The 26,133-nt window shown below is 34.1% G+C and overlaps 1 protein-coding gene across 2 annotated transcripts in view; it reads left to right on the top strand.

The window, feature by feature from the left end:
• LOC125070525 overlaps nt 1-26,133 on the top strand; it is a 73,225-nt gene that overhangs the window by 19,385 nt on the left and 27,707 nt on the right. Inside the window, exons 2-5 of one of the 2 annotated variants that reach the window (XM_047680425.1) lie at nt 7,948-8,066; nt 10,038-10,162; nt 12,548-12,752; nt 13,112-13,343. In XM_047680425.1, coding sequence (XP_047536381.1) covers nt 8,050-8,066; nt 10,038-10,162; nt 12,548-12,752; nt 13,112-13,343 — 579 coding nt within the window. In that variant the 5' untranslated portion in view covers nt 7,948-8,049. The remainder of the gene's footprint in view (nt 1-7,947; nt 8,067-10,037; nt 10,163-12,547; nt 12,753-13,111; nt 13,344-26,133) is intronic. The other variant, XM_047680426.1, reaches the window with a different exon arrangement.

The raw sequence follows: 26,133 nt of genomic DNA on the forward strand, positions 1-26,133 counted from the left end.
TTGTTTGACAAAGTTTGTATCGTCTTATGACAAAAAAGCTATGAACGTTGTATATAAAGAAAGATATTCTGTAGTATATTTAGATATTCTGTAGTATATTTGCTTCGCCCGTGCGAAGCCGGGGCGGGTCGCTAGTTTTAAATACAAAATAAAAACAACAAAAAAGGTTAAGATTAAAGATAGTAGAAGATATAGTGGTCGCTATGTACGCATGAACAATTGAATTAATAATATATGACCTCGGTTAATTCAATGATCTTACATTGTCGTTTCACCAAAAACCTAAGGAGTTAGGTCAGGGTTCGACTTATCAGCTGTCTACTTCAAACACGTTGCCATATTTTGGAGTACCGACTACATGTTCGTGATTTCATTCGTTGTTGCATTGATTAGTTTTATTGTTAGATAGAATGAACATTACCTTAAAATTACAACTATTCAAATAAATAAGGTCTTAAGAGTTAGAGTAAGGCCACTCATAAGCGTGGCTTAGTAGTTACTTTGTTCAACTCATTTTTCTCTTTTTTGTCGTTATTAAATTGACATTCGATTCGAATAGCATTGTTTGAATGGGAGCGTGTAATTACTTGCCGGCGCTGATTGTGCCGGAATACCTATCGAAACACCAGCAGTACCACCTGTGCGTCTCCGGGTGCGTCACGCTTGCGCCTGTTTCCGTGAACTTATAACTCCTAAAGAACAAATGTTCTATTCACAAATGTGAATTAGCTCGTTAAGCGTTCATAGGATTTCGTTTTATTAAATTTTAGGTTAGTGTACTTCACAATAATAGGACTTATTTTTTCAAACTGTTTCGTCATAATGTAGTGTAGAACCCAACATTTAAAAAAATGTATTGCGTAATTTCATTTTTTCTTCTAAATTAATTAAATGAAAAACATATAGGAAAATATTTATATTTTGCCGCCAGTTCTCATGGTCTAACTAACAATTTATTCGAAAATCTAATTAAAAAAAGGTCTGATTTCACCGAAATCGGTTGGTAGTTGGTTCGTTCAAGTTCGTACATACAGACAGATGTTCATTGTTCATATTTAGATAGTTTCGATTTAAATTTATACTAAAATAGATATAGCAGATAGAACAGTTTATCCAGTCAAATCAATATTTTATTGAGTCACGTTTTCTGTGAGCGTTCTTCGTACGTCATGTCTGAATCATGACATATCGTTGCTTTGATTTGGCTATCGCATTTAAACGACCAAATGAAGAAGTTCCATGGTTTATGGTCGCTTTGTTCTGCCTTAACGTGAAAATGTCAGATTATCTGTGTATTTGAGGTCAGTTTATTGTTTACTGTATTTGACATTACATTTGTTATAAAGATAACTGTTCTTTAGTGGTCAGTTTTGCGGTTGATAGGACTGTCATTCGTATAATCATTTTGAGGACAACCTTGGAGCTTGGGGATGTCATAATATAAAAATATGATAATTTATTTTGATAACAACTTTTATGTCCTTATATACTTTATAATTGTTAACGAAAGCTTGTAAAATAAGTAACTATTATTACTCAATAGTTTAAGGATCGTCTATCGACATTAAATTCGCAATTTCGATCTTGACCCCTTTGGCTGTTATCGTAACCTAGTAATCTCAACAAAAGTTATGAAATATTTGTAAATATCATTAAATAACAAAACTTCATTGATTATATGATAATAAAGAAAGATAATTGCGGTTTATTATTTTCATTTAATAACTAGGTACCTTTCATTGGATTTCCTAGTTTTGGAAAGCATTTAAAGTCGGTCCTGTGTCTGAACTCCTTCCGATCGTATGGGATTGGCCGTCCCATTCGATTAGGAGCATTTAGGAATAGATAATACTTGTGTTTGCGCGCACACACACACTCGTAGGTACTGTCTAATATGTCCTTACGAATTGCCTAGTCTCCCTTCATAATGACCGTTTTGATCGAAAGGTCAATTTGAGTTGGAAATTTGCCTCAATCTCGTGACCGCGGCATATAACTGTCAAAATATATAAGGTACAATAGAGGATAACTGAGGCATATAAATATGTACAATTTATCAAGATTACTAGCATTACAAAATGGTAATAAGTGACAAGATTCAGATAAACTGATTTAGCTTTAATTGCTGTCCAAGAAAGCTGTCGAAAATGACCTTTCCTCGTATAATGGCCAGAGATCGATTCGGTCCGATTATTATTATCAACAATTTGTTTGACAGTTCTATATCATTCCATTGCTACGTTGATTTGTGATCGGATAAAGCGACCTAATTTATTTTAAAGCGTACTTTAAAACCAATGGCAATTTTGAAGAAATGAGGCAAGCATTTACTTGATAGTAGAGCTTTTTGCTTTTGTTAAAAGGCAAAAGATCTTCGGAATGACCGGAAACTGTTTGGTTAATAAGTCAGTTCCGGTCATTCATTCATTCCGGTCAAATCAGTATGTTGCAATACAATGTATTGTATATGTTTATCAATATAATAGCTGTTGGGTGATCCGTCCATTCATCATCCCAGATATAGGCGGGGCAAGACTTAAATTTTACGTGGGCAAGCTAAAAACCCCTTAGTTGGTGCATAAACGATGCAAAATTTCTTCCCGTTGAAAAAAGAGTTTTTTAAAAAGTATTTTAATTTTTTTATTTATAAAAATGTTTTAAATAGAAATGCTTTCATAGGGCAGAAATATTTGTTCCGAACGCTGTGCCACGTAGACACTAGCTTATTAAATGTTTTTGATATTTGAAATATTTTGACTGAGAGATAGAAACCAGTCGCTTTACACTAAACTGGAGGCGCTATAACTATTCAAATACGAGGCTGTAGGCCATCCTCCATGTCGCGCCTTACTCCTTACTCCGCCTCTGATCCCAGATTTATTAGCACAAAGCCCAGCCATCCTTTTGGGTTTAGTGCTTCGTTGGTTAGATAATCGGTAGCTAGCTTCTAAAGCCACATATATGGAAGGCCGGGGTTCGTTGGGTTAATAAAAAACAATCGTGTTTTACTGTCAAAAAAACTGTATGTGTGTACGATTCCGTGCCACGGAAAGCACGTGATACCTATTTACACATACATTTCTGTACTATAATATATAGAAGGCGTCATCATTTAATATCCATCAGTAATATCGAATGTCTACGCGAGAGATATAGCGAGGGCATACCAACTTATGATTAAACATGTGTGATTGCTTCAGGCACACGACATTTAAACTAATCATGTAATGAATGTACTTGTACCTCACCTAAGGGCTAATGGACGTTTAATAGTATCTTAATGTACTGTTACAAAATAAGATATTATCGTATATAAATTTTTATGATAATTTTATAACATTCATTGCGGTTGAGTTGTGCAGGGGATATTATGGTGCTAAAGTGTTGGTATAAGCACAGGTGCGCTCTCTATTCTTAAATCTCATAATACTATGGGGTGCCTATCCAACACCACCAGAACGAGTTCAGGCATCAGGAAAAACATGTTTTTCGAGGCGCGGGAAAGTAAACACTTCTTAAACTGTCAATCTCATTCATTTTTCAATGTGACCCCGACGCGATTGCAGAACTTGTACGGCTGCAGCAATTTTGTCAAAGGAGTCCACTACACCGTCTCATAGCATGACCGTGCATTGACGTATCAGATACGGAAATAAGGCCGACACGAATTACTATGACTACTAGAATGCAATAGGGTATCACTCCTGTGTGATACCCTATTGCAACGGCTTAAGTGATTGTATCCGTGTTTCAGTCGCGTGTCATATTCCTGTGGATGACGTTCGCTCAGTTCTTCTCTGTATTTATAAATACAGAGAAGAACAGACCGAACGAAGCGAATAACCTTAAAATTCCCATTCAGTAACTTTTCAAATACATACAAAAATAATGATACATACACAAAATTAAGTGTTACGATCGTTGTTCGTGATACAATTATGAATGATTACACACCTTTCACTCGACAGGTATACAGGTACACTTCGATAATATATCTCAATCAACTTCGAAGGTATTAGAATAATTGCATTAGGCTCTGAGGTGATACTTCGCAATGATCATTATCGGACCTATGCGTGTAATGATAATATTGTAATGACATATGAGCGGTAGCTAATGATCTTTTGAATTTCGCAAATCTATTGCAGAGTAAATATATTGTAACATGACGTAAAATAGAACTTCATTTAAATAAAAAATGTCATGTATTGCTTCTGTCACTTGTGGTAATTTTTCACTCTTAATCTTTTCTATGTAGCCTCAGGAACTGTTTATGAGGAGGTAATCGAAGTGTACTCCCTCCTCTTAACTGGAACGTATTTTTCCCTTCAATGTCCAAATAACGTTTAGTTCTTTCTCTTTTTATTAAAAGAAATATTTGGTATAAAATAAGCAAAAGTTCAAGCATGTTGGATCACGTAATTCGTGTTTGACTATCTTCTGCACTCACGTAGCTCAGTACTGCTTTCGTTTCTAACTCCCCCCCCCCCTCTCTAGACCCTAACCAGTGTGTGAACGCTTCCTTGGTATCAAGTAAGTCATCAAGGTTACACCACATCCGTGACACTGACACACGATCCAATTTTCCAAACATTGATCAATTAATTAATCAAACATTAACTATTTATTAAATATTTAAACTTCTATTAGTTTGTATGATATGCAAACCGAGCTACTCTTTGCTAAACATATATATTTATATATTATATTGTCTTCTAAATAAATTGTTATATACAGGGTTATTGGTAATGCGACGTATTCCCTTTGGGAGGTAATAGGGACTACTTGCGATAATTTTAACTTCATGTGCATGCAAAAGTAAGTCATTTTTGAGCTACAACGTTTTTCAAAATAAGTCAAAAATGCAACTTGAAAAATTTATTTAAAAAAAAGTATCGATTAAAATCTATTTTTTTTCTTTATATTATAACACAAAATTCTTTTAATCGATCCTGCAAAAACAGCTGTCTGGGTTTGGATGACATTTGGAATAGAGAAAGAGTATATCCTGACTTAACACAGACTAATGTAACACCACCTCCTCAATCGCGGCCGAATCTAGTTAAAAATAAAAGATGATATATGAGATTGCAATTAAAATACAAATTCAACATAGGTCACTTAATGAATGCCTTTAAATAATATTAGTTATGTTTTTTATGACTAAAAGTCATGAGTATGATGTTGATTAAATGTACAGGTATAAGGGTTCTCTGTACCCCGAGAACCCTCTAGGAATTGGAGGCCCGCAGAGTTGGGTCTACCGTCAGGACGTCACGGTAGTATGCGCAAGTGATCCCGTGACGTCTTCCGAAAAGACGGAGTGGGTACCGCTGGTTTTTTAGTGGATACTAGGGCGCCTTCAGCGCCGGCGAGTCCCACATCATGCGTTTTTCTAGCGAAAAAACAAAAAAAAATATTGAAAAGTATAAAATGTACGAAATGTGTACGAAAGATGTAGTTTTAACATTTCAAATAAAAACTGTTTAATATTTTCCTTTGTGATTCGATTATTTTCATAACATTTCTTGAAGTCATTATAGGTAATATAAATGATTCCAATGTGAATATAATACGTTTATTTCGTTGTATAACCTATCTACCAATATCAATGCCATATTTGGTTTTTACTAACAACAACAAAAAAACCACGCGAATAAAATCAGCCGTGACAGCTACAGCAATAGCTTTTCTTATATACAAGCTGTTACGCGCCCTCTTTGCTGGGCAATACATCTGAAAAGATACCGGAAAACATCAACGGATTAGGGGTACTAAAAATTTAAATATACCTACGGATGACTCCGCGGTAGGACTTCTGGCTAGGAAAGTTGAAATTCTCGCCTTTTCTCTTCCTGCCTGCACATTATTCCTGTCGTATTGGCGTATAAAACAATTTAAAGCTCGTGTCAAAAAAATATTGATTAATAAGGTATTTTAGTACTCAATTCAGGATTATATTAAAGATAAAAAAGCGTAGACTTAGTATTCATGGATCTGGCAGGATATATGAAAAAATTATTGTGCTTTACTGACATACTCTGTATTTGAAATGGTGGACAGGAGTACCTACTGAGTTTGAGTTTCCGAACAGGTGATAGGTTTACATTTAACTCAATACTGTAACGACGAATCAAAAGTGCTTTTATGAGTCTACTGGAATAAAGAATATTTTGATTTTATAATATACATATATTAAGTAACAAACTTTCTTCTTGAAGCACTCTATTTATTGATAAAAATCTTATTAAAATCCGTTGCGTAGTTTATAATATCCAAGCGTACTGCGGCTGGAATTTTATTCTATATAGAGATTACGTACATTCATGGTATGTTTAATAGATTAACACCATTGCAACTCTTCGTACTACCGTGTCGTGTTGTGACAATACTATATTGAGGGCGTTACGGCTTGTTTACTGCAACTGCAGCGACAGTTATCATTGTGTTCTTGTTTTTATATTATACGAGATGACATCATTTAACGAGATGTTGCAAGAATTTATAAAACTGTTACGTAGTCAACAAAGGGTTGTAGGAAGAGAAAAAACGTGGAGTTAGTATTCGTAACTGGCCTGGTCGGTTCTTCCCGGTTGAATCTGCGTTTTGAACCGGTGGTAGCAGTACGCTTAGTTTAATCGAATAACAATTTTAAAATTGGAAGGATCATCACCATTATCTTCACCAATAAGCGGTGTCTTTTTTCGTACATACCTATATTTTTTTTTAATTAGGCATAATAATAAGAAATGAATACTCATTATGTTTCAGTAAGACCTTCGATTATGTTTTTTTTTATTTTATCGCATAGCAAATGACATACGTTAAAAATCCAAGATTAATTATTGTAATAAGAATGTTCTTACAAGAAATTCCATTTGATGATGAAAAAGTACAATCTAAAATTATTTTCCGTTCAAGAACATTACACATTAAAATGCCAACTATGTAAGCTGTTTCTACTAACGAACCTCAGTTGCGTAGTTTTAAGCATTTTCCTCAAGGCCCGAGTCTTAAAGACCCAATTAATAAGCAATTCGTTTCAAAACCGCTCGCTGCTCATCCAAGAATTCATCGTCAATTTGATCTTATCGGTAAACAGCTTGGAATTATTAAAATAATTACCAATTAACACAAATTTATTTCTACATGTTAAGATTTTATTTGGTTGTTCAATTATAATCAACTAGAATAAAGTTCCGTTTCGACGATTGCAAACTCGGTAAATATTGGATTCTTGCTAAGAAATTTGTCAAATTTTACATATTTGTCAAAGGATTTGTTACTATTAACAAACATTGTTTTATGCGTCTGGTAAGCAAACTTGTTGATGTAACAGACTATTTTTGGACGGACAATTACTTTAAGCGTCAATAGCGCATTGGTTGGAACTTCATCGGGGAATCGATCCTGAACCCTGGCTATTGTCGTACCCACTTCTAATCCAAATTTTAAGCTCAAATGGCTTCTCCATTTGAGCTTAATAATTCCTTATAATGAGGCATTGTAAAGTTACTTTAAATGAATAATAATAAAAAAACAGTGTACCGTATTAAAAAAAAACTGCATTCGGTTGCAGTCGAACGAATATCGATGTGCAACACTACTCTCCACCTTCTAACTCCGCTCAAAGTCAGCTTAACCAATTTTACTTTCATCCGAACGAACATTAGCCGATGCCATTAATATCGAAATAGTCAACCAGTTAGTGTTCAGAATTTAGTTACATTATTAGATATAACTGACTTCACTCATTATATCCGTTATTCCATATCTCACCAGTTTAACTACAGGCACACATTGGCTCCCAAAGTTATTGGCGCATTTGCGAAGGAAGAAATAATAAACTTAAGTTTAACCACGAAAAGTATATTACGTGGGTGACATTAAAATACTTGATTGACAATGAAAATGACAGAATTTTTAATTTATGATTTATTTTTTCAGGGTGGAGGGCGCCGCGAGAGCGAGGCGGGGGGTTGCGCGTGCGGCGCGCGTACCGTCCCCCCTGCGCCCGCACCGCCTCATCCGCTCCGCGCCCTCGATGACATGCCGCCTGTTCTTAGGTTAATTTTTAGTTAAATAAAGTCTTAACTGTTAGAATTTAAAGATTTTAAAATAAATTGTTTTTACGAACATGTCACAATGTAGTGTCACTGTTGAACTCACTACCGCTTTCGCTAGTGCGACATGATCCTATGTTTTGAGATATATACCAAGAAGTTATGCTATAAGAAGAAGGATGCATGATTCTTCTTTTAGTATCCCGGAAGAAGTCTCTTTAAGACTCTTTAAGCTTTTATATTGTATTTTTTTTATTTCAGGAACGTATATGGTAAATATAGGTCGATTTTAATAAAACCACTAACAAGTCAGAAGTCAGTCATTTTTGGCAAATATATACGGGAGTATTTTATTTTTTAGTTACGTCGTAATGTACTTTTGCAATATATACCATAGTCCGGAAGCGACAATACGAATGAATAGAATCACAGTAACAAGAAACTGTACTCGGAATTCCGCGTATGGAAAAGACATATTCCGTAACCCGATGGCATTTGACATCGTCAACTATTAAGCCTCCGTCATGGTGCATTCTGTGGAACTGCTTAGAATCTTGCTAAATGTCCATTGTGCGTCATTTAGAAAATTTTATCAAGTTACGAAATAATCCTCCAAGTTTTGAAATTACGTGTTTAAACCTGAGTATCCTTTGAAGAAATTATATATTTGTATCGATATTTGTTCTTACAATTTCAAAAGACGATATGATTATTACCAAAAGTGTAGACTAGTTCAAGTAATATACTTACTTCAAAATGAAAACGATATATATTCTCCAAAATTATAAATATCAAATATATAGGTCAGTATAAATTACAATAAAAGATCAAAACAATAGATTTTCAACATTTACTTAACGTTCAGAAAAGTTACGATTAAAGATAGCAATAACATTAATTTAAGGAAAATATATGTGTAAGACAACTAGGTACAGAGAAGTACAGAAAATTACTCAAATTCTCAGACGACACCTAGAAGCCATTAAAGAGGTTACAGTAAAACTATTCGCATTCAGGAAACGACACATAAGGAAGCCAAAGTTTATTGCACGCTCAGTAAACAATATGCCACAAGTCTCTAAGAAATCCTAAAGGAGAAAGGACCGCTGTTCAAACAATGGGCAGTTCTTCAACCACGAAGTAGGAATTTACTGATTCATTTAGGATTTAAACCAATATAGTCACGCAGTTCCCACACGTCTATTGACTCGTAATAAGAGTTACTTTTTCAAATCTTGTACGGTACAAGTTTGTCGATGTTGAAACCAGTTATGAGGTCAACGACTTGACAATGACTGGTGCGATTTCGCATGCATCGTGCGTATCTAGATTTAATACATGATGGTGATGCTTGCACTTTTTTACAACGCAAACATCTTGGCAATAAAGTGGTCTTATTTCATAGATCCATATTTAAAGCTAAACACTGAGCAATGCGGCCTTCTTCTGCATTGGACAGGTGTTTGCAAAATAAAAATTATGTATGCTCGGCATGCAAGAGATGATACGATCAGGAATCGTTTGTTGTAGGCATTTTATTATATGTTTAGTTGTTTACTGGTATAATGATGTATCGATTTAAATTTTAAATGTGTTAATATAAGATCTTATAAATTAATTAGAACAAGAAAATAAACGTTAAATTTAAAAAATACTTACGTATTTTCTAGATTCCTGTTGTCGTCTTTGGAAATTGGTGTACTTTATACTAGCATACTTTATATATTCTCAATTAAAGTATTAATGAGACAGTAATTAATTTCAAATGTATTAAAAATAGTACAATACTAAAATATATAGGTCTTAATATTTTCAGAATCGTATTAAATACCCAATACCCAAAAATGTTTTTAAGAGCCTTCTACTATCCTATTTTTCTAAATTCATTGAAACGTGCTCGTAACTTAAATTTCGTAATATTAGTAACGAAACTATATTTAATATTGGAACTACCTAATAGCTGGTTAATTTTAGGTCGAATCCGCTATACACGGAGGAAGAAGAGCAAGAGGTGGTGATCATCGTGGATGATGATGTGGCGGAGGGAGATACGCCAGACGCACCTCGTGTGCCTCGAAGAGCACCTTCCACCTCTTCAGGTAATAAAACAAAGACGTACAAAGACTTAGCACGCGTATTTTTAAGATACCCTTTTGTAATATTTAGGCCAAGGCGTCCATAAGAATGGAAACCAGTTTGCTACCCTATACAGGACGTAATACTCATAAGTGTGTTTGCAAGCACAAGTACATTACCAAATTCCACACTCTCGTATAGAAAAAGTTTAAGCGCAGGACCATCTGTTTTACGAGGTTTATGAGGCATGGGGGTGAGTCAGTTCTAAATTTCAGACTACGTTTCTAGTTTTGTAAGAATCTCATTATATTTTTTGGCCTAACCCCAGGAATCTGCGGGCTTGCTAGTTTCTACCTTGAGCTAGTTTAAAGATAAACGAAGTATTCAACATACAGAACCGTAGCAGCAGAATTTAATCTTGAAATTGTATTATCATTGCACTGAAAGTTTTATTTAATAAGAATAGTTGTATATAAAAATATTGTACAATGCATGTAAATAAATGTCCGGTCTTTATAATCTTAGAGCTCGAGACTCTAACATCGGGATGTTTTTGATAAAGTGGTTATATTCCCAGTTCCTTCACAAAATATTTTACAGAATTATTACGTACAAACATATATTAATAGTAATACAGATCTTTATGATAAAAAAAACAGTGACAAACATTATAACATACGAGGAGGAAAGGCCAACTAGTAACATCTAGTTTCCAACTTCTACAAACAACTAACAAAGTTAAATACATCCTTCCTGGGGCACGGTATTCGATTCGATAAGATTTCACAGTTATTTTTAACTTGGTCTATAAAAATTTTTAAAGCTCATGTAAAGGAAAACTTTAATAAATAAGGCATATTACTCAATAGAAGATTATATTTAAAAAAAGAGCGTGGACTTAGTATTTCTTGATTTCTAGGATATATAAAAAAATAATTGTAATTTACTGATATACTCTGTAATTAAATTGGTGGAAAAGAGTACTGTGTTTCTGGCCAGTTCTTCTCGGTATAATGAAAATACCACCGGTTCGGGAAGTATCCTTATGGCAGCTTTACATTTAATACAAAACTGTAACATGACGATCCAAAAGTGTTTTTATGACCATACTTGAATAAATATATTTATTTTTTTTGTATAAACTAACATTTAAATTAAAATTACTAATGTTATACACTTTTTGTCGTAGTTTTTTTTTCTATCTGTCACCGCTATCAGTAATTGATAAATTAATGGATTTCTTTTAACGAAATGAATTTAACTTTGGAAGATGAATTCGTGATTCGTGAATCACGTTTCAATTTAACTAAGACAATAGAAATATAATCAATTAATCTTTTTTTTTTCTTTTCAATATTTCAATGATTGATTAATGAATACAGAATTACTTTATATTGTAGAACTATTACTGTATCATTGTCCTTCGGAAATTGATCGAGAGTAAAAGCATCCGTTTCAAGGTCATCGCGAGCTGGTTGCGCGGTGGCGACCGCATTGTGACCTTGATTACTCAATTACTCGACTAGTCCAGATACTTTGTAATGGCGTACCAAAAATTGTCATTTTTTGATGACTTTATTAAATGTATTTCATTACCTACCTGAAAAAAAAAACTATAACTAAACCAAAAAACACAAACATTTTGAGCCCTCCGTTTTGTATTGTTTTTATAAAAAAAGGATAATAGCAATAGTCGCTTTTGAGGAACCACTAAAATTTCTATTCACCCTCCCTTCATTTAAGGGAAAAGCTTCCGCTAGGCGTGGGGACGACAAAACAGTTATGTTGAACGTGTATTTTAGACATCGCTATCCATAAACCTTTGCTTTATTGACGTTCATTATACCAACGTTGATAATAGACGCTGGTTAAGTATTTTATTTTGCACTCATTTATCTAGTTCTTTATACATAATCTATAAACAATAAGTTATACGGAAGAAAGCAAACGAATCTCAAATAATATGCCTTGAACGCATAAATACATATCACGCAAAGTTGAATCTAAAATAATATTATCTTTATCGCCTATCGCCATTTCTAATCTTGATCATGTTGTTGCATAAGTGGATCAATTATGAAATTAGTTGTTAATACTGTTGTCAGTGTGACATAGGTGAGATTGTTTGTCTAGTGGCTAGCTTATAAGACTGCAGATTCCGAGGTTCCCCTGGGTTCAAACACAGGTTTGGTTTTTTAAAAAGTAATTGGGTTTTCAAGCAGCCTGGATTCTGAAAAATGGTATGTAAGCACTTCAAAATCCCGTGTCCGTTTCAAGTTACCGTGCCTTCAAAAACAGGTTATTGGTTGGTTGGGTTATTGGTTAAACACTTCCTTGACATTGGCAGTCATGATTGAAGTCGATGAAGTGATTTTATGAGATAGTTAATTTGATATTCTGTGCGGCAGGGTATGGCAGTGGAGGCGGTAGTCACGGTCGGGTGTCCCCCAACTTACCAAAGAACGAGCAGTTCGAGCCAGAGCCGGTAAGACGGCTTTCAGTTTTGGACAAGAACGAAGGATCTCAAAGCACATCGGACTCCGACGGCAGTCCGTCGTGCACCATGTCGAGGAGTTTGAAAGAGGATATTAGAGCGTGTTTGGGAGGATGCAGGTAATTTTTTTTTTCGACTATTTCTTTAAGGCTGTTATTATTACTGATTCAAATATGCGGTTCTATAAGATAGATGTTTCCCATGCCTGACAACGATGAAAATTTTGTACTGTCAATAATCTTGAGGTCATTTATAATGTAATTCTTTAACTTGTTCGTATTGTCATTGTACATTGATATTTGGGTTCATTATCCTAATTACGTTTTAGAATGAAACGAAACTTAAATGCCAAGTACAATTATCTTACAATGATAAATAAATACGAATTGCCATTCATGCAGGTTTTCCTGTATTTGAACGTATACTTAGTAAATTAATCATTATTTCTTCCGTGCTCAAGACAAATTCTCTTCTTTAGTAGAGACTACACAGAGAAGCCTCCTGTTAGATGGGAGAAGGATGTCGGCGATGTAGTCGAAGCTGCAATCCGCGGCGCAGGTGGTATAAGCGCAGCGAGGGCTCGTCTTCACGCAGCATTGCTCGCATTGCACGATCCACCAACGAACCGTGGACCAAGTTTGCCGTATTGTGGGCCTGGAGTCCGACCTGGAGATGTCACTATGATGCCCAAGAATCAGATGTCTTTGCTGGTAAGTCATTTTTTATCTTGTTTTAGACAAATTTATGCGATTACAAGAACACTAATTTGTTGATCTTTACGTTGTAAGGTTCAAAGATTTCGATTTGTGATGAGTCTGCGTTTTTTTGAAGATGGATGTCGTGTATGTTGTTGGCTAATGATGATATATAGCATAATGTAATTTCGCAATGATGTGGTAGCATCATTAAATTTATTTCAGCTCGTTTCTTATAATAAATCATGTGTAAATGTATACGCAATAAATAAAAAAAGAAGAAAATAAAGACCAGTTTTTAGTTTTGTATCGGAGTGCAAGTTACAAATCGTTATAAGTACATAGTACGAAACACATCATAACTTAAGGACCTTTTTTATAAAGAAAGGATCGTTAAAGCTTTACTTTCGTCTCAGGATAACATCCAACGGCGGTGAAGAAAAACTTTATGAGGATATGTACATGTATAGGTACAAAAAACTGCCACGTTTGTATCCACTAACCCGCATTGAAGCAGCCTGGCATAAAAATCTCCAAAAAGGTTATTCTCGACCTACGTCACTACTCGTCACAATAACACAGATCCGTTTCTCCTTTATTGCGTAAAAGAAAAACAAACAAAACCACTTTCACGTTTATATTATTAAGTAAAGATAATCACAAACACATTTATCTTCTAGACCATTGCCTCATTTCAACTTACAAAATAGCAAATTATTTACCGCTTAACAAGGTTTATTTTGTCGGAAACCAGTAATTATGATGTTCACTTCAAAAGTCCATTTCATTCAAATTTAGATGAGGCTAACAGAATACACGCACAAAATCACGTAATTGTAATAACAAATGTTATGGAAACATTTAAAATGTGTCACATACTATAAAAATTGCAATAGGCCATTTGTTGTCATTCTTTGTAAACGATTTGCTTGAAATTCTACTCATTAGCTTGTGATGACGGTTTACTTTGCAATTCGAAGTTTCTGATATAATAATATGTACACACGAACCCAACATTCTCCTTTAAAGTTTGTTGAAGCAACACGTTAGCGTTTTTTTAAGCGTTGCTATTCTAAATGTTGATTTATTTTTAGTTATATACCTATGTATGTATCACGGACATCAATGGTTTTTCGATTTTAATGGCTCGCCTATACAAGTTTTTACTGAAAGATTTTACTGAAAGTTTTACGTTAAGACTATGAATTGTTACTCTTGCGTAAACGTCACTAATGACAACTCACTTCAAACAGCATACGGAAGTGTGATCGTAGCGCTTACTCTGGCGATGTGGTTCGACACAGTGGGCACAAAATAATTAATTGGCGGGAAATGTAAATAGATTTTCTTCTCTCGACAGCACTCGACCGACGACAAAAGTGTCTATCGAACGGTTAGTGCGGGCAAACTGCTCCTGCTTTTAAATTCATATTAATATATAGTGAATAGAGTTACGTGCCTAAAAATTTGACACGGTCAGAGACATAAGTACAGCTGGTAAGCCGGTGTAAGGTCGCATCGGTAGATAAAATATTACGGAACCTATCGGCTTATCGATAAGAAATTGAGAAAAAAATTTCAAGAATAAATATAATCCTAGTACGTACCCAGTAACGAATGTTTTGAAATTGTTCATTATTTATAATGATTACAGCAAGTAACATTCGCGTGTCTTGTCGAGGTATATTTTTTTCATCGGTTATTTTGTATATGAGTGCAAGTCAAATATAAATTAAGGTAACGTTATGATTTCAATTATTGGATTCTTTTACGCGGCTTATGGCGCTTATGGCGTTATGCTTCCCGGTGACCTTTCCTTTTCTTATTTTTCATTTAATTATTTTCAAACATAGTTAATTTACTTTAATACATAATAGTATGTATAACCATAGCGTCTTACTTCCAAAATGATGATAAACACCTCTCGTTATTGTATACTCCATTTTTTAAAATTATAATTTAATTTCATCAGCATAAGGTTTTTTTCACAACTACATTGTCCATCGAAAATAGTATTTTTAATTGAAAGATTTACTATATACAGTAAAATGAAATTACCATAACTTCGGAGTGCATTTTTTTCACTCTATTTACCAAAGAGAACACCATAAACAATTACCATACAGTTGCGTAATTTCTAAGTCACGATATAATCTAAACTCCGTTCCCGCAGCTCTAACGAACAATGATGCTAATCTTTATTTCTTGTAATTTGCATTAGGAATTAAGAATGAATCTTTTGTTTCTTTTAATTTAAAAATAATTACGTTTAAAAATTAACTTTTGCCGTACGGATGGTCTGATTAGATATTATATATATATTATTATAGAATATTTTGTTATGTACTAATTTCATTAGTTATATTCTATTTTGATAGAATTGCAAACGTATCGATTTGATATAAGAAGCGTTTTAACTAGGGAATCCCTGTAATAAATCCTCCTCTGTAAATCTAGTACATTAGTACTTATAGAACTAAACGTTAAAAGAATTGGAATTATTTTTACTGATATTTTTTCAAAACTATATACTTATATTATTTTATTTACACTGAAATATTAAATAACAAAATAACTTACCTTCTGATTACCTGCCTTACCTTATTTTTTCAGAACATATTTTTTTATCAAATCTGTATGTATGTGCAAATGTGTATGTGCAAACCACGATACATCCCCATCGGTCGTCTAGCAAATTTGTCCGGTACGTTGTGCTGAACTGACCTGGGACACTTTCTTCGTAATTACACATTTGTAGGTAACAGTCAATCTAGTAAGGTCAACGACATCTATCCATCACAAAATATATGTGTTCTTATTGGTTATTGAACAAGCAAGGGTGAAGTTTTCTGTAAAATTGTCTAAGAAACATGTAATTAGTTGGTTAAGTTCTTTAATTTGGATGTTTTTTTGCGGAACCCTAAATCGAATACATAGAATAATACCCAAGAATGTTTTAAAGCTATAGTGCTTAAGAGATTCTTCAGTCTAGATACCTGTCTCGTTGCTAGCGATTACGCGTCGCGAATAAACACTTAACGTCAATCAATTGAAGAGTAAATTTTGCTTTTAAAAAATATATGTATACGTATGTAATGTGTTCGTAAGGTAATTTTGTAATAGGATTTAATGCCATTGCTAGTTTTATTACGCAATACTTTTTTTTTTCTTTTAATTATATCTTCACAGATTTTTATATCTGCCATTTTTCTTGTTTGTTATTTTCATTTCGCTACGATTATTGTAAACAATTATACATTGTATAATTTAATATTTTTTTTTATGATATAGATAGGCATCGGGTCATCTAATGTTAAGTGGTCACCACCGCCCATAGACTATTGCTTACATTGCCAATGTGCCACCAACCTTGGGAACTAAGATGTCATGTCCCTTATGCCTTTAGTTATACTGGCTCACTCACCCTTCAAGCCCAACAACAATATTAAGTACTGCTGTTTGGCGGTAGAATATATATGATGATGAGTGGAATACCTAAATAAGTATATTTTAATATGTGCAATTTATTATACCTTTTATATATAATAACATCTAGTTCATATATGTTACTGTAAAACCTAAGATTTACCTATTATGTATGGTAAATGTCCATAAAACTTTGGGATTCGAACTTTTACCATAATCTTAGTAAATCTTAGGATTTACATGTTAGGTTAGGTTGGAAAGGTAAAAGTCCGAAAAATTTGTCCCTTTATATTAAATACTTACATTTACCAACTCATGTCGGTAAATCTTACGTTCTACTGAAAAATCTTAAGATTTACCTTAGTTCGAGCTTTTACAGTAACATATACATAGTGAGTATAATTATATTGCGACTTTGTAGAGGTATAAAAGATCTCGAGCCGCAGAGTAACATTGTTAAGTACCGCATTCGTCTTTTTCAGTCGGCTTCCCGATAACCACGATGTCTTTATTCTTTAGGACCTACATACAATACCCATTTAGTTTCCGAAAATGTTGTTATTACATAAAAAAGTAAATAAAATATCAATATATTATATGTTAAGCGTTTTTGAATTGTTTTTTTACAGGATTAAACAAACATAATGTTACAATAGTTAGTCTTCTAACTGAATGAATTCGTTGGTTAGTTTTTTATACGGACAATACTTTAAGTCATTAATTTATTTATTTGCAGTTTTATTGTTTAATTACATATATTTTTATCTAAACAAAACAGCTATAATTACATTTATTTAAAATATATTTTATGCCAGTAGACTCTTACAAAATTTTGACAGGTCCATGTTACAATTTAAGAAATTAAAGCTTTGGTTAATGATTGATGACGATGATTGCTGGTTCAAACCCAGGCAAGCAAAAATGAATGTGTTTAACATGTGTTTGTAATTCATTTTGTGTTCGGCGGTGAAGGAAAACATCGTGAGGAAACCAGTGGATGCCTAATTTTATTAAGATTCTGCGACATGTGTATCCACCGAATCGGAACAGCGTGACACAAAAAGTTTCCTTCCTTCTCCTCAAAGGGAGTGGTTGCCTTGACCCACCAGTGGGACATATTTTTTTTTACTTAACAGTTTTAAATATAAACATACCAATTAACGAACATTGTAGTATTGCTCTACGGTAATCATTAAAATGTTGTTGATTATAATGAAGAAGTTTTTTATGACCAATTTCTGTACCATTCTTAATAGAAACTTAGCCAACGTCGTATATTACGAACGAAGGAGTAAAGTTAAACAAACCTTAGATTTATATAATCCATGCCATTTGAATCAGATATTTCTTGATTAATATACATACCTACCTTTAGTAATAATACAACAGTATTCCACATAATTATATATATCTACTTATATTTATATTTTATTACCAAAGTTCCGATTATAGCTTCGCTTACATTCAGAACAACATTTTTTCGAGAAACCATAGTGAATATCACATATTCATGAAATCGACCAATAGTATCGTGTTGATTCAAATTTTTTTTTACTTTACTACTCTTGTGGTTGGCATAAACCAACACAGACATCATAGAACACGAGTGTGTATAAACACAAAGACAATCTCAGTTCGCTTACTCTTCTAGTCTGATGGGATGGCAATCGAACACGAACGATATATCGGCGTGGTGGATACTACGATTTTTGCCTTACCTTTATATAAACTTAAACTGGCTTGGCTTGGAAATGGAGCCTAAGACCTTGGAATCTGCAATCTTATAAGCCAGCTATTAAACCAACGTGTTAGTTTCATCGTTTAATCATTCTTAGATACGGACGATATGAATTCGCACTATGATGTTTATTGAAAAAAATCTTTATAATTTTACCAGTAATTTGAAATATTGAGCCGAGATGGCCCAGTGGCTAGAACGCGTGCATCTTAACCGATGATTTCGGGTTCAAACCCAGGCAGGCACCACTGAATTTTCATGTGCTTAATTTGTGTTTATAATTCATCTCGTGCTCGGCGGTGAAGGAAAACATCGTGGGGAAACCTGCATGTGTCTAATTTCAACGAAATTCTGCCACATGTGTATTCCGCCAACCCGCATTGGAGCAGCGTGGTGGAATATGCTCCAAACCTTCTCCTCAAAGGGAGAGGAGGCCTTTATCCCAGCAGCGGGACATTTACGGGTTGCTAATTGAAATATTGGTCATTAAACATCAGATTACATTGCAATGAATTTCAATTCCTAATAAAGTGTCATGACCTCTAACTCTGCGAATTCTGTTTGTGTTTTCAAATATCATCATCATAAATGTCATGTTTCTTGCTAAGTGGAGTGTGTCGGTTCGAGTACTTATACTTCAAAGTAGGTTTTTCAATAGATGATTTAGTCAATGAGCTCTTTATCTTGGCTTTTATACTAGCTTATAAATGAATTTAAGCTCAGGATAAATTTAAAGTTAGTTTGATATGTAGATACTCTTTCATTGTGCACCACACAAATAAGACATACAAAAGTGCTTATCATACTAAACGTGTCTGTCTGTCAATTAGGCGTCCTTAGCGTTTATTAGAGATTTTTCAGACAACGTTAGAGTTGGAATTTCACAATGAAAAAGACTGGCAGGTGATGGTTATGATTCCTCTTAAGTCGGATTGTTATCCATCCAATAGGACTTTCTGAAAGAAATGCAAAGCATACTTGTAATTACACACGCAAATTTGAAAGAATTGTAATATCGTCTGTGCAAATAGGATTTCTTTGAGACTGCCCTTGGTCGATATTCTCAGAATTTAATAGGGACATATTATAATTCGTTTTTATGTTGATTTTATGGACCTTCCGTGGTAAGTGCTCACCAAATATTACCCATTCTTTTCATCGCTAATGCGCCACCAAACTTGAGAACTCAGACGTTATGTCCCTTGTGTCTGTAGTTTTATTGCACTAACTCACTCAAACAACAAACTGGAGCAACAATACCATGCATCGCTGTTTAATCTACGTGTGTACAATAAAAAAAGTAATTCGTATTTTTCCAATGAACTACATTTTTACTATCGGAAAATATATTTTTAAACATTTTCAATTATTTGCGAAGTAGGTCATTGCTACACGTGGAGATAATAGCAATAACGATAGTGGTAATGGAACTCCAGTTTTTGCACTTACCTCACGAATTGGATTTGTATTCCGAGTACGTGACGATGCATCAGACTTATAGACTTGGGAAGTTTACACGGTTCGATTTTAGTTGACCGATATTAATTGATACTCAATTAAAAAATAAACATGAAATTTAGCTTGGTGATAGTTCTTTCTGTAAGCCTGTTTGGATATGTACCACCCACTCATCTGATTTTATATCGCCCAACAACAATACTTGGTATTGTTGTATTTCGGTTTGGAGGGTGAATGAGCCAGTGCAATTACAGGTACAAGGGACATAACAAATCAGTTTCCAAAGTTGGGTCTCCGGCACCTACATTTAAAAAATATATAAAAATGATATTCTACCAGTCGGATGGAGATAATCTTACTGCGAAGGATAACAGTGAAATGCTTTTCCGATAAGGCGAGAGAGATGGTACGCTGGACTCAAAGAAACGTTTTTTACGAGGCACGAGTACCATTTCCAGTCCACTCCAGGCTACTACAATGAATTTGTCAGCAAAATGTCAGCAGCAGTCAGCAACATGTCATTCTAAGATATGTCTTCAGATAAGATTTTGTCAACAAATATTCTTAATAGTAATATTGCACAATTTTCGAATTATTTTATTGCGATTCTGTAAGAATTCACTTAGTATCTCACTCGTGACTCGTCAACGGTCGACTTACAGTTATCCCAAAAATTTTATCACATGGCCCATTCTGATGTTTCAAATTCGTGTTCTGCGATGAGTTTCGATTGATTTATTTATTGAAAAAAAAACTTCTACATATACATAATTTATTTTTATAAATAAATATGCAACGATCACCTTTACCTGTTTTAATTATGACGTCTCACACTAACGCCGTACTATCACTTGCTGCTAAAAATGACAAGAAACGAAAGCAAAACAAATCAAACCAAACAAAAAACAATCTTAACTATTAGATAATAAAGTCAATATTGAAACAAAAATAAAAATCAGCTGATTTGCGCGCGAAATTATTACTCCGAAATTTAATTGCGGAAGAATCAAGGTAATATGAGCCTAATTACATGGTGATAGATGTGAGAGTTCCGTATATGGTTAGTTTGTACGTTGATATGCAAAACAGTGGACGTGTTGCTACACTACGCTCTTGAACTACATTCACTCGCAAATGCAGTTGGAACAAATTGTGGTGATAGTTGGGCAACTGGTCAAGGAGTTAGAGGACTATCATCGTTATTATATTTAACATAAGTACTTTTTTTCCGTGTTCTGATTTATTAGACACCATAAGTAACATTTATTTATTGAATATAAACCATTAATTAATAATTTTATTGAATTTATATAATTGAAAGGAAATGCAATATTTTTTTTAAAATGTTTATTAAAACGTAGTCTTTTTTAAATCAAACAGTCTAATTTTTGTAGGTACAAATAATTAAATATCTTCCGAGTCAGTTTCAGTCAATGTCGTACTAAAGTGTGTAGTCCTCCTTTATTTTTGAGGAGGATTAGGATTCTAGATTCAGAAATGGACAATGAATGTATAACATATTATAATCGTGATAAAATCAAAATACCAAAAAATATGTAGGTAGAAATGATTTAAATGAAATGTTTGTCTAATAAAAAAAATAAAAATAGATTTTGATATAAGTGGGCCAATTAAAGAATTTTTAATTGAAAGATTCGATTAAATGTAACGCTGCCACTATCGATATGAATATACAAACGAGAAGAGCCAGATATTAACTGAGTGATTAATCTTTTTCACTCATCGAATAACATAAAATGTATTAATAATATTCTTGGCAATCCTGTCTGAGTATCATCAGATCTATTCAACCGAAAAACTTAGTATTATTATGTTTGAGTTTGTATTGTGAGTTAGCCAGGGTAACTATAGGCACAAGGGACATAACATCTTATCAACCGAGGTTGGTGTCACATTGGCGATGTAGGAATGGTTAATTTCTTACAGTGCCACTGTCGATGGGCGGTAGTGCCGCGGCCACACAGCATCGGGTTTCCCATTTGACGATTCGCCTACATATGTTATCAATAAAATATAATATAGTTAAATCTACGTCTAATGTATGAAAATCGACGTAAAAAAGCGAGATGTGGTTGGAGCCAAGTTTCTTCCACTATATATCATATTTTAATTATTAAACAACAGATACAATCAAATAAATTAAGAACGCTTGAGGATAATTCAGTGTCATTTTTTTTTTAAATTAAAAATAAAAAATCGTCCTCCTGCCCTTATCCCAATTTTACTTGCGGTCGGCGCAGCATGTCTTCTTCTTCCATACTTCTCTGTCGGACGTCATCTTACAAGTAATATTCATTCTAATCATATCGTCTTTCACACAATCCATCCATCGTTTCTTTGGTCGTCCCCTACCTCTATATCCATCCACATCCATTTTCAAAACCTTTCTCACAACATGGTCCTCATTCCCCCGCATAATATACCAAGACAGCCGGTTTCCAGTTTCCTGATACATAAAACAACGATTGTAACTTATATAATAAATAAAGAGAGAGAGAGAAAGAGAGGGAAAGGTCGTCTAGGCATAACGCTTTTCCTTACGTGATGATGTCTGCTAGTAGTTTATTTATTTTTTATTGGACAACATCTCATACATTCGTCTCACACTCACACTCGTGTTATGGAAAATCAGAAGTAACGACGGTACCACATACACCCAGACCTAAGACAACATAGAAAACTAATGAACTTTTTCTACATCGACTCGGCCGGGAATCGAACCCGGGACCTCGGAGTGGCGTACCCATGAAAACCGGTGTACACACTACTCAACCACGGAGGTCGTCTACTGAAGAACTTCGTTCCAAATAAACGACGAAATGCTAACCCCGCACCGTCTGTTCATGACCAAATCCCGGATTGTATTACGAATTCCTCAAGTAATGTAATATTTAGTCAGAAGCCTTTAAATATCGTGGATTTGAACATTAACCATAGTCTCGTTATGACTACACAGTAATAAAACTTAAGTTCATTATCCATTAGGCAACTGCCTAGAAGCCTCGAATTGATGAGCCTTAGACAGGGCCGGATCTACCATGCTTACCGGCATACCGGCTTTTTGGGTTTCAGCCCAGGGCCCCGTTGGTCAAGGGGGCCTCAGCTAAGTCAAGTCAAAGTCAAAAATAGATGATAATGCTTAATAATCCATAACTTTATTAAATTAAACAGATCGTATGGTTTGCAGCCCTGCGAGTTCTGCCAAAACCCATCCAATTAATTTAATTCAAGTCTACGTTCAGATATGTCTTAGGTTGGTCCCTAAGAAGTGTTAGCCCAGGGCCCCCTAATCTTACGGACCGGCCCTGGCCTTAGACAAAATGAGTTATTAAAATTCACTGTGAATACAATTTTTAGGATAATTATTTTTTCTTTTGGAATAGGGATGGCATACCTTCGTAATTTAAATCTCGACTTAATTGAATAGCATCAAAATCCAATTAACTTCTTACGTATCTCAATAGTTCAACACAAATGTTGCCCTAATGATTGTCGGCAAAAAAAACACTTTTTGTACGCTATTAAAAGCTATTACAATAATTATTGTACAAAAAATAATAACGTATACAATAGACATCGGTTAGCTAATTTCATTATATAAGTCTTTATAATGATATTTCAATAAGCGATTTGAAAGTCTCGAGTTGTATGATTTATATTCGAACTTCAGTCGTGTAGACTCATACACTCTTAGGCTTTATATTAGTTTTGACTTTTTAATTAAGTTAATTTTAGTCAAATATTTTTTGTTACAGTTTCCTATTTGAGTGCAACTTTTTATATATAAATTAGTTGTGATATAGGTAGGCGGACAGGCAAAGGTGCTACCTGATGGTAAGTGGTCACCACAGATAAACATTTTCTTAAATCCCGAATGCGCCACCAAGCTTGGGAGCTAAGTCGTCATGTCCCTTGTGCCTGTAGTTACACTGGCTCACTCACCCTTCAAACCGAAACACAACAATACTAATTATGCTGCTTGGCGGTAGAATATGTAACGATGAGTTTATATGTCCTCCTCAGCGAAACGTTTTTATGAAGAAAAAAAATCCTAGTTTCTTATGTTTGACTTTGTATATGAGTGACATGAATATATTATTTACTTGCTGTTTGTACCCTTGTTTTTTATATAACTCAACTAGTTATATAAAAAACAGGCGCAGGCGCAGTTCGCAGTTTCACCCGTTTTAAATTTACACTACAGACGTGACAAGAGTGTATTTCGATTTGACTGTAATTGATCCCGTAAGAGTCGAAACAATACACTCAAAAATAAAATTTTGCAATTATACATAATATGTTGTGTACATATAACATCGTCCTGTTTATGACGTAGCGTAATAAATAGACATAATTAATAAGTATTTATTACGACACAAGGAGACAGTTTTCGTATTAAATTAACGTAAGAAGGTGACAAAGTTACGAGGCGGCGACCGCCAAGCTGCCTTGCCGCGGGCAATGTTGCACGACTCCATTTTATATTTGATGGATTTTTTTACGCCAGCGAGTCAAGCTTTAGCCTATAAACGCTGTGAGTGTCCGACTATTGTGAAAATATCCTTTCTTCTTGTTACGTTTTGGAACAGATGAAAATATTGCAGTATCTATTTTCGTTCGGTCGTTTCGCATCACAGAAATGTGTTCGAATCTAATAAATAATTATAGGTGAATTGATAGTCTTATAATGCTATGCGCTTTTAAATTCTTCGATACATAATGTAACTACATCAACTTAAAGCGAAATAAATTATGGAATAATATACATCAGATAACAAGAGCCGAAATGGCCCAGTGGGTGTACGGCATCGATCTTAACCGAAGATAGCGACTTCAGATCCGGTCACGCTCCATTGAGTATAATGTGCTTAATGCTTTTATAATCGGTAACTTTCTTGTGATGGATGAGATTTTATTAAAATTTAATTCCTTTTCACGCAACGAGCTCGACGGAAATTGTCTTTGTGCGCTCATTGGCGCGAGACCTTCACTACCCAAATAATTTCTTAGGATTGTCTTACATGGTGCATTCGTTTCGCTTTTCTCTATCCGTCGTCGACCAATGAAGTGCGAGTATTTTGTTCTCCAGGAGTCTGACTCGTGGAATGATAATATATATATATAATGACTCGTGTAAAAATGTGAAGTTAGTATTCGTTGAAATAAATTCATAAGTAATAATTCAATTATTGTATAATCTGTCTAATTGTTTGTCAGAAAAGAGAACCTACTAAGTTACTTGTTGGTTCTCCATATACATTCCGTAGCGCCATATAATATAAATGTATAATTACGATTTAAATATGTAGGTTTCTATTTAAATCAATTATACATTAATTTGATTTATTTTGATACGATTACAAGACATTCAAGGAATAAAAAAAAAAATCTATTGTATGATTTTTCTTTGTCGTATTCTGTGTTTTTAAAATGTGCAGTTTGAATTTCGGAACTGTATAAATATGGAATATGACAAGAGTGTTATAAATTGAGGAATAATATTATATATTATGATCGTCTGATGTGCTTATTCAGCACGAAACGTTACGAAAAATTTAAACTTTTCTTAATAAAAATTGTGATTTCAAATAAATCCTTTTCACTCCAATACAAGTACATCATCAAGGTTTTTAACTTAATTTCACCCCGTAATTAATCAACACACAAACACGTACAAACTATTTTTGATGTGTTAAAATCATTATGATACAGAAGTTTTATTTGATTTGTTTTCGTATCTAGTATTATAACATGCAATGTGTTTATTGCAAATTGATTTTTAATGTATTGTTAGGTAACTTAGCCTAGACAATATGTTTAGATGAGTAAATTACTGAGATGTTCGTGGCGAGCGTGTTGCGAAGGTCGTTCCAGAGAATGGACATGCAATTGACACATCCAGTTCCGTTCACTGTTGTTAAAATATATGAAGATTAGGCTTTGAATTGTCTTTATGTTCATACACAGATTTTTCATATAGAAATGGATGTTGGTTTAACTGTTTATGATTCAATTTCGACACAGTTTGATTGATTACTATAAAATTTGACGCATATATTATTTTTTTCTTGGAGAAGATCTTTACACTATCAACTTCTTTTAATATACCGCTAGATGGCACTTGGCTGCTTGTATACCGACCAACCAATCGATACGACTTTA

The sequence above is a fragment of the Vanessa atalanta genome, chromosome 17 (assembly GCF_905147765.1).
Source record: "Vanessa atalanta chromosome 17, ilVanAtal1.2, whole genome shotgun sequence".
NCBI lineage: Eukaryota > Metazoa > Arthropoda > Insecta > Lepidoptera > Nymphalidae > Vanessa > Vanessa atalanta.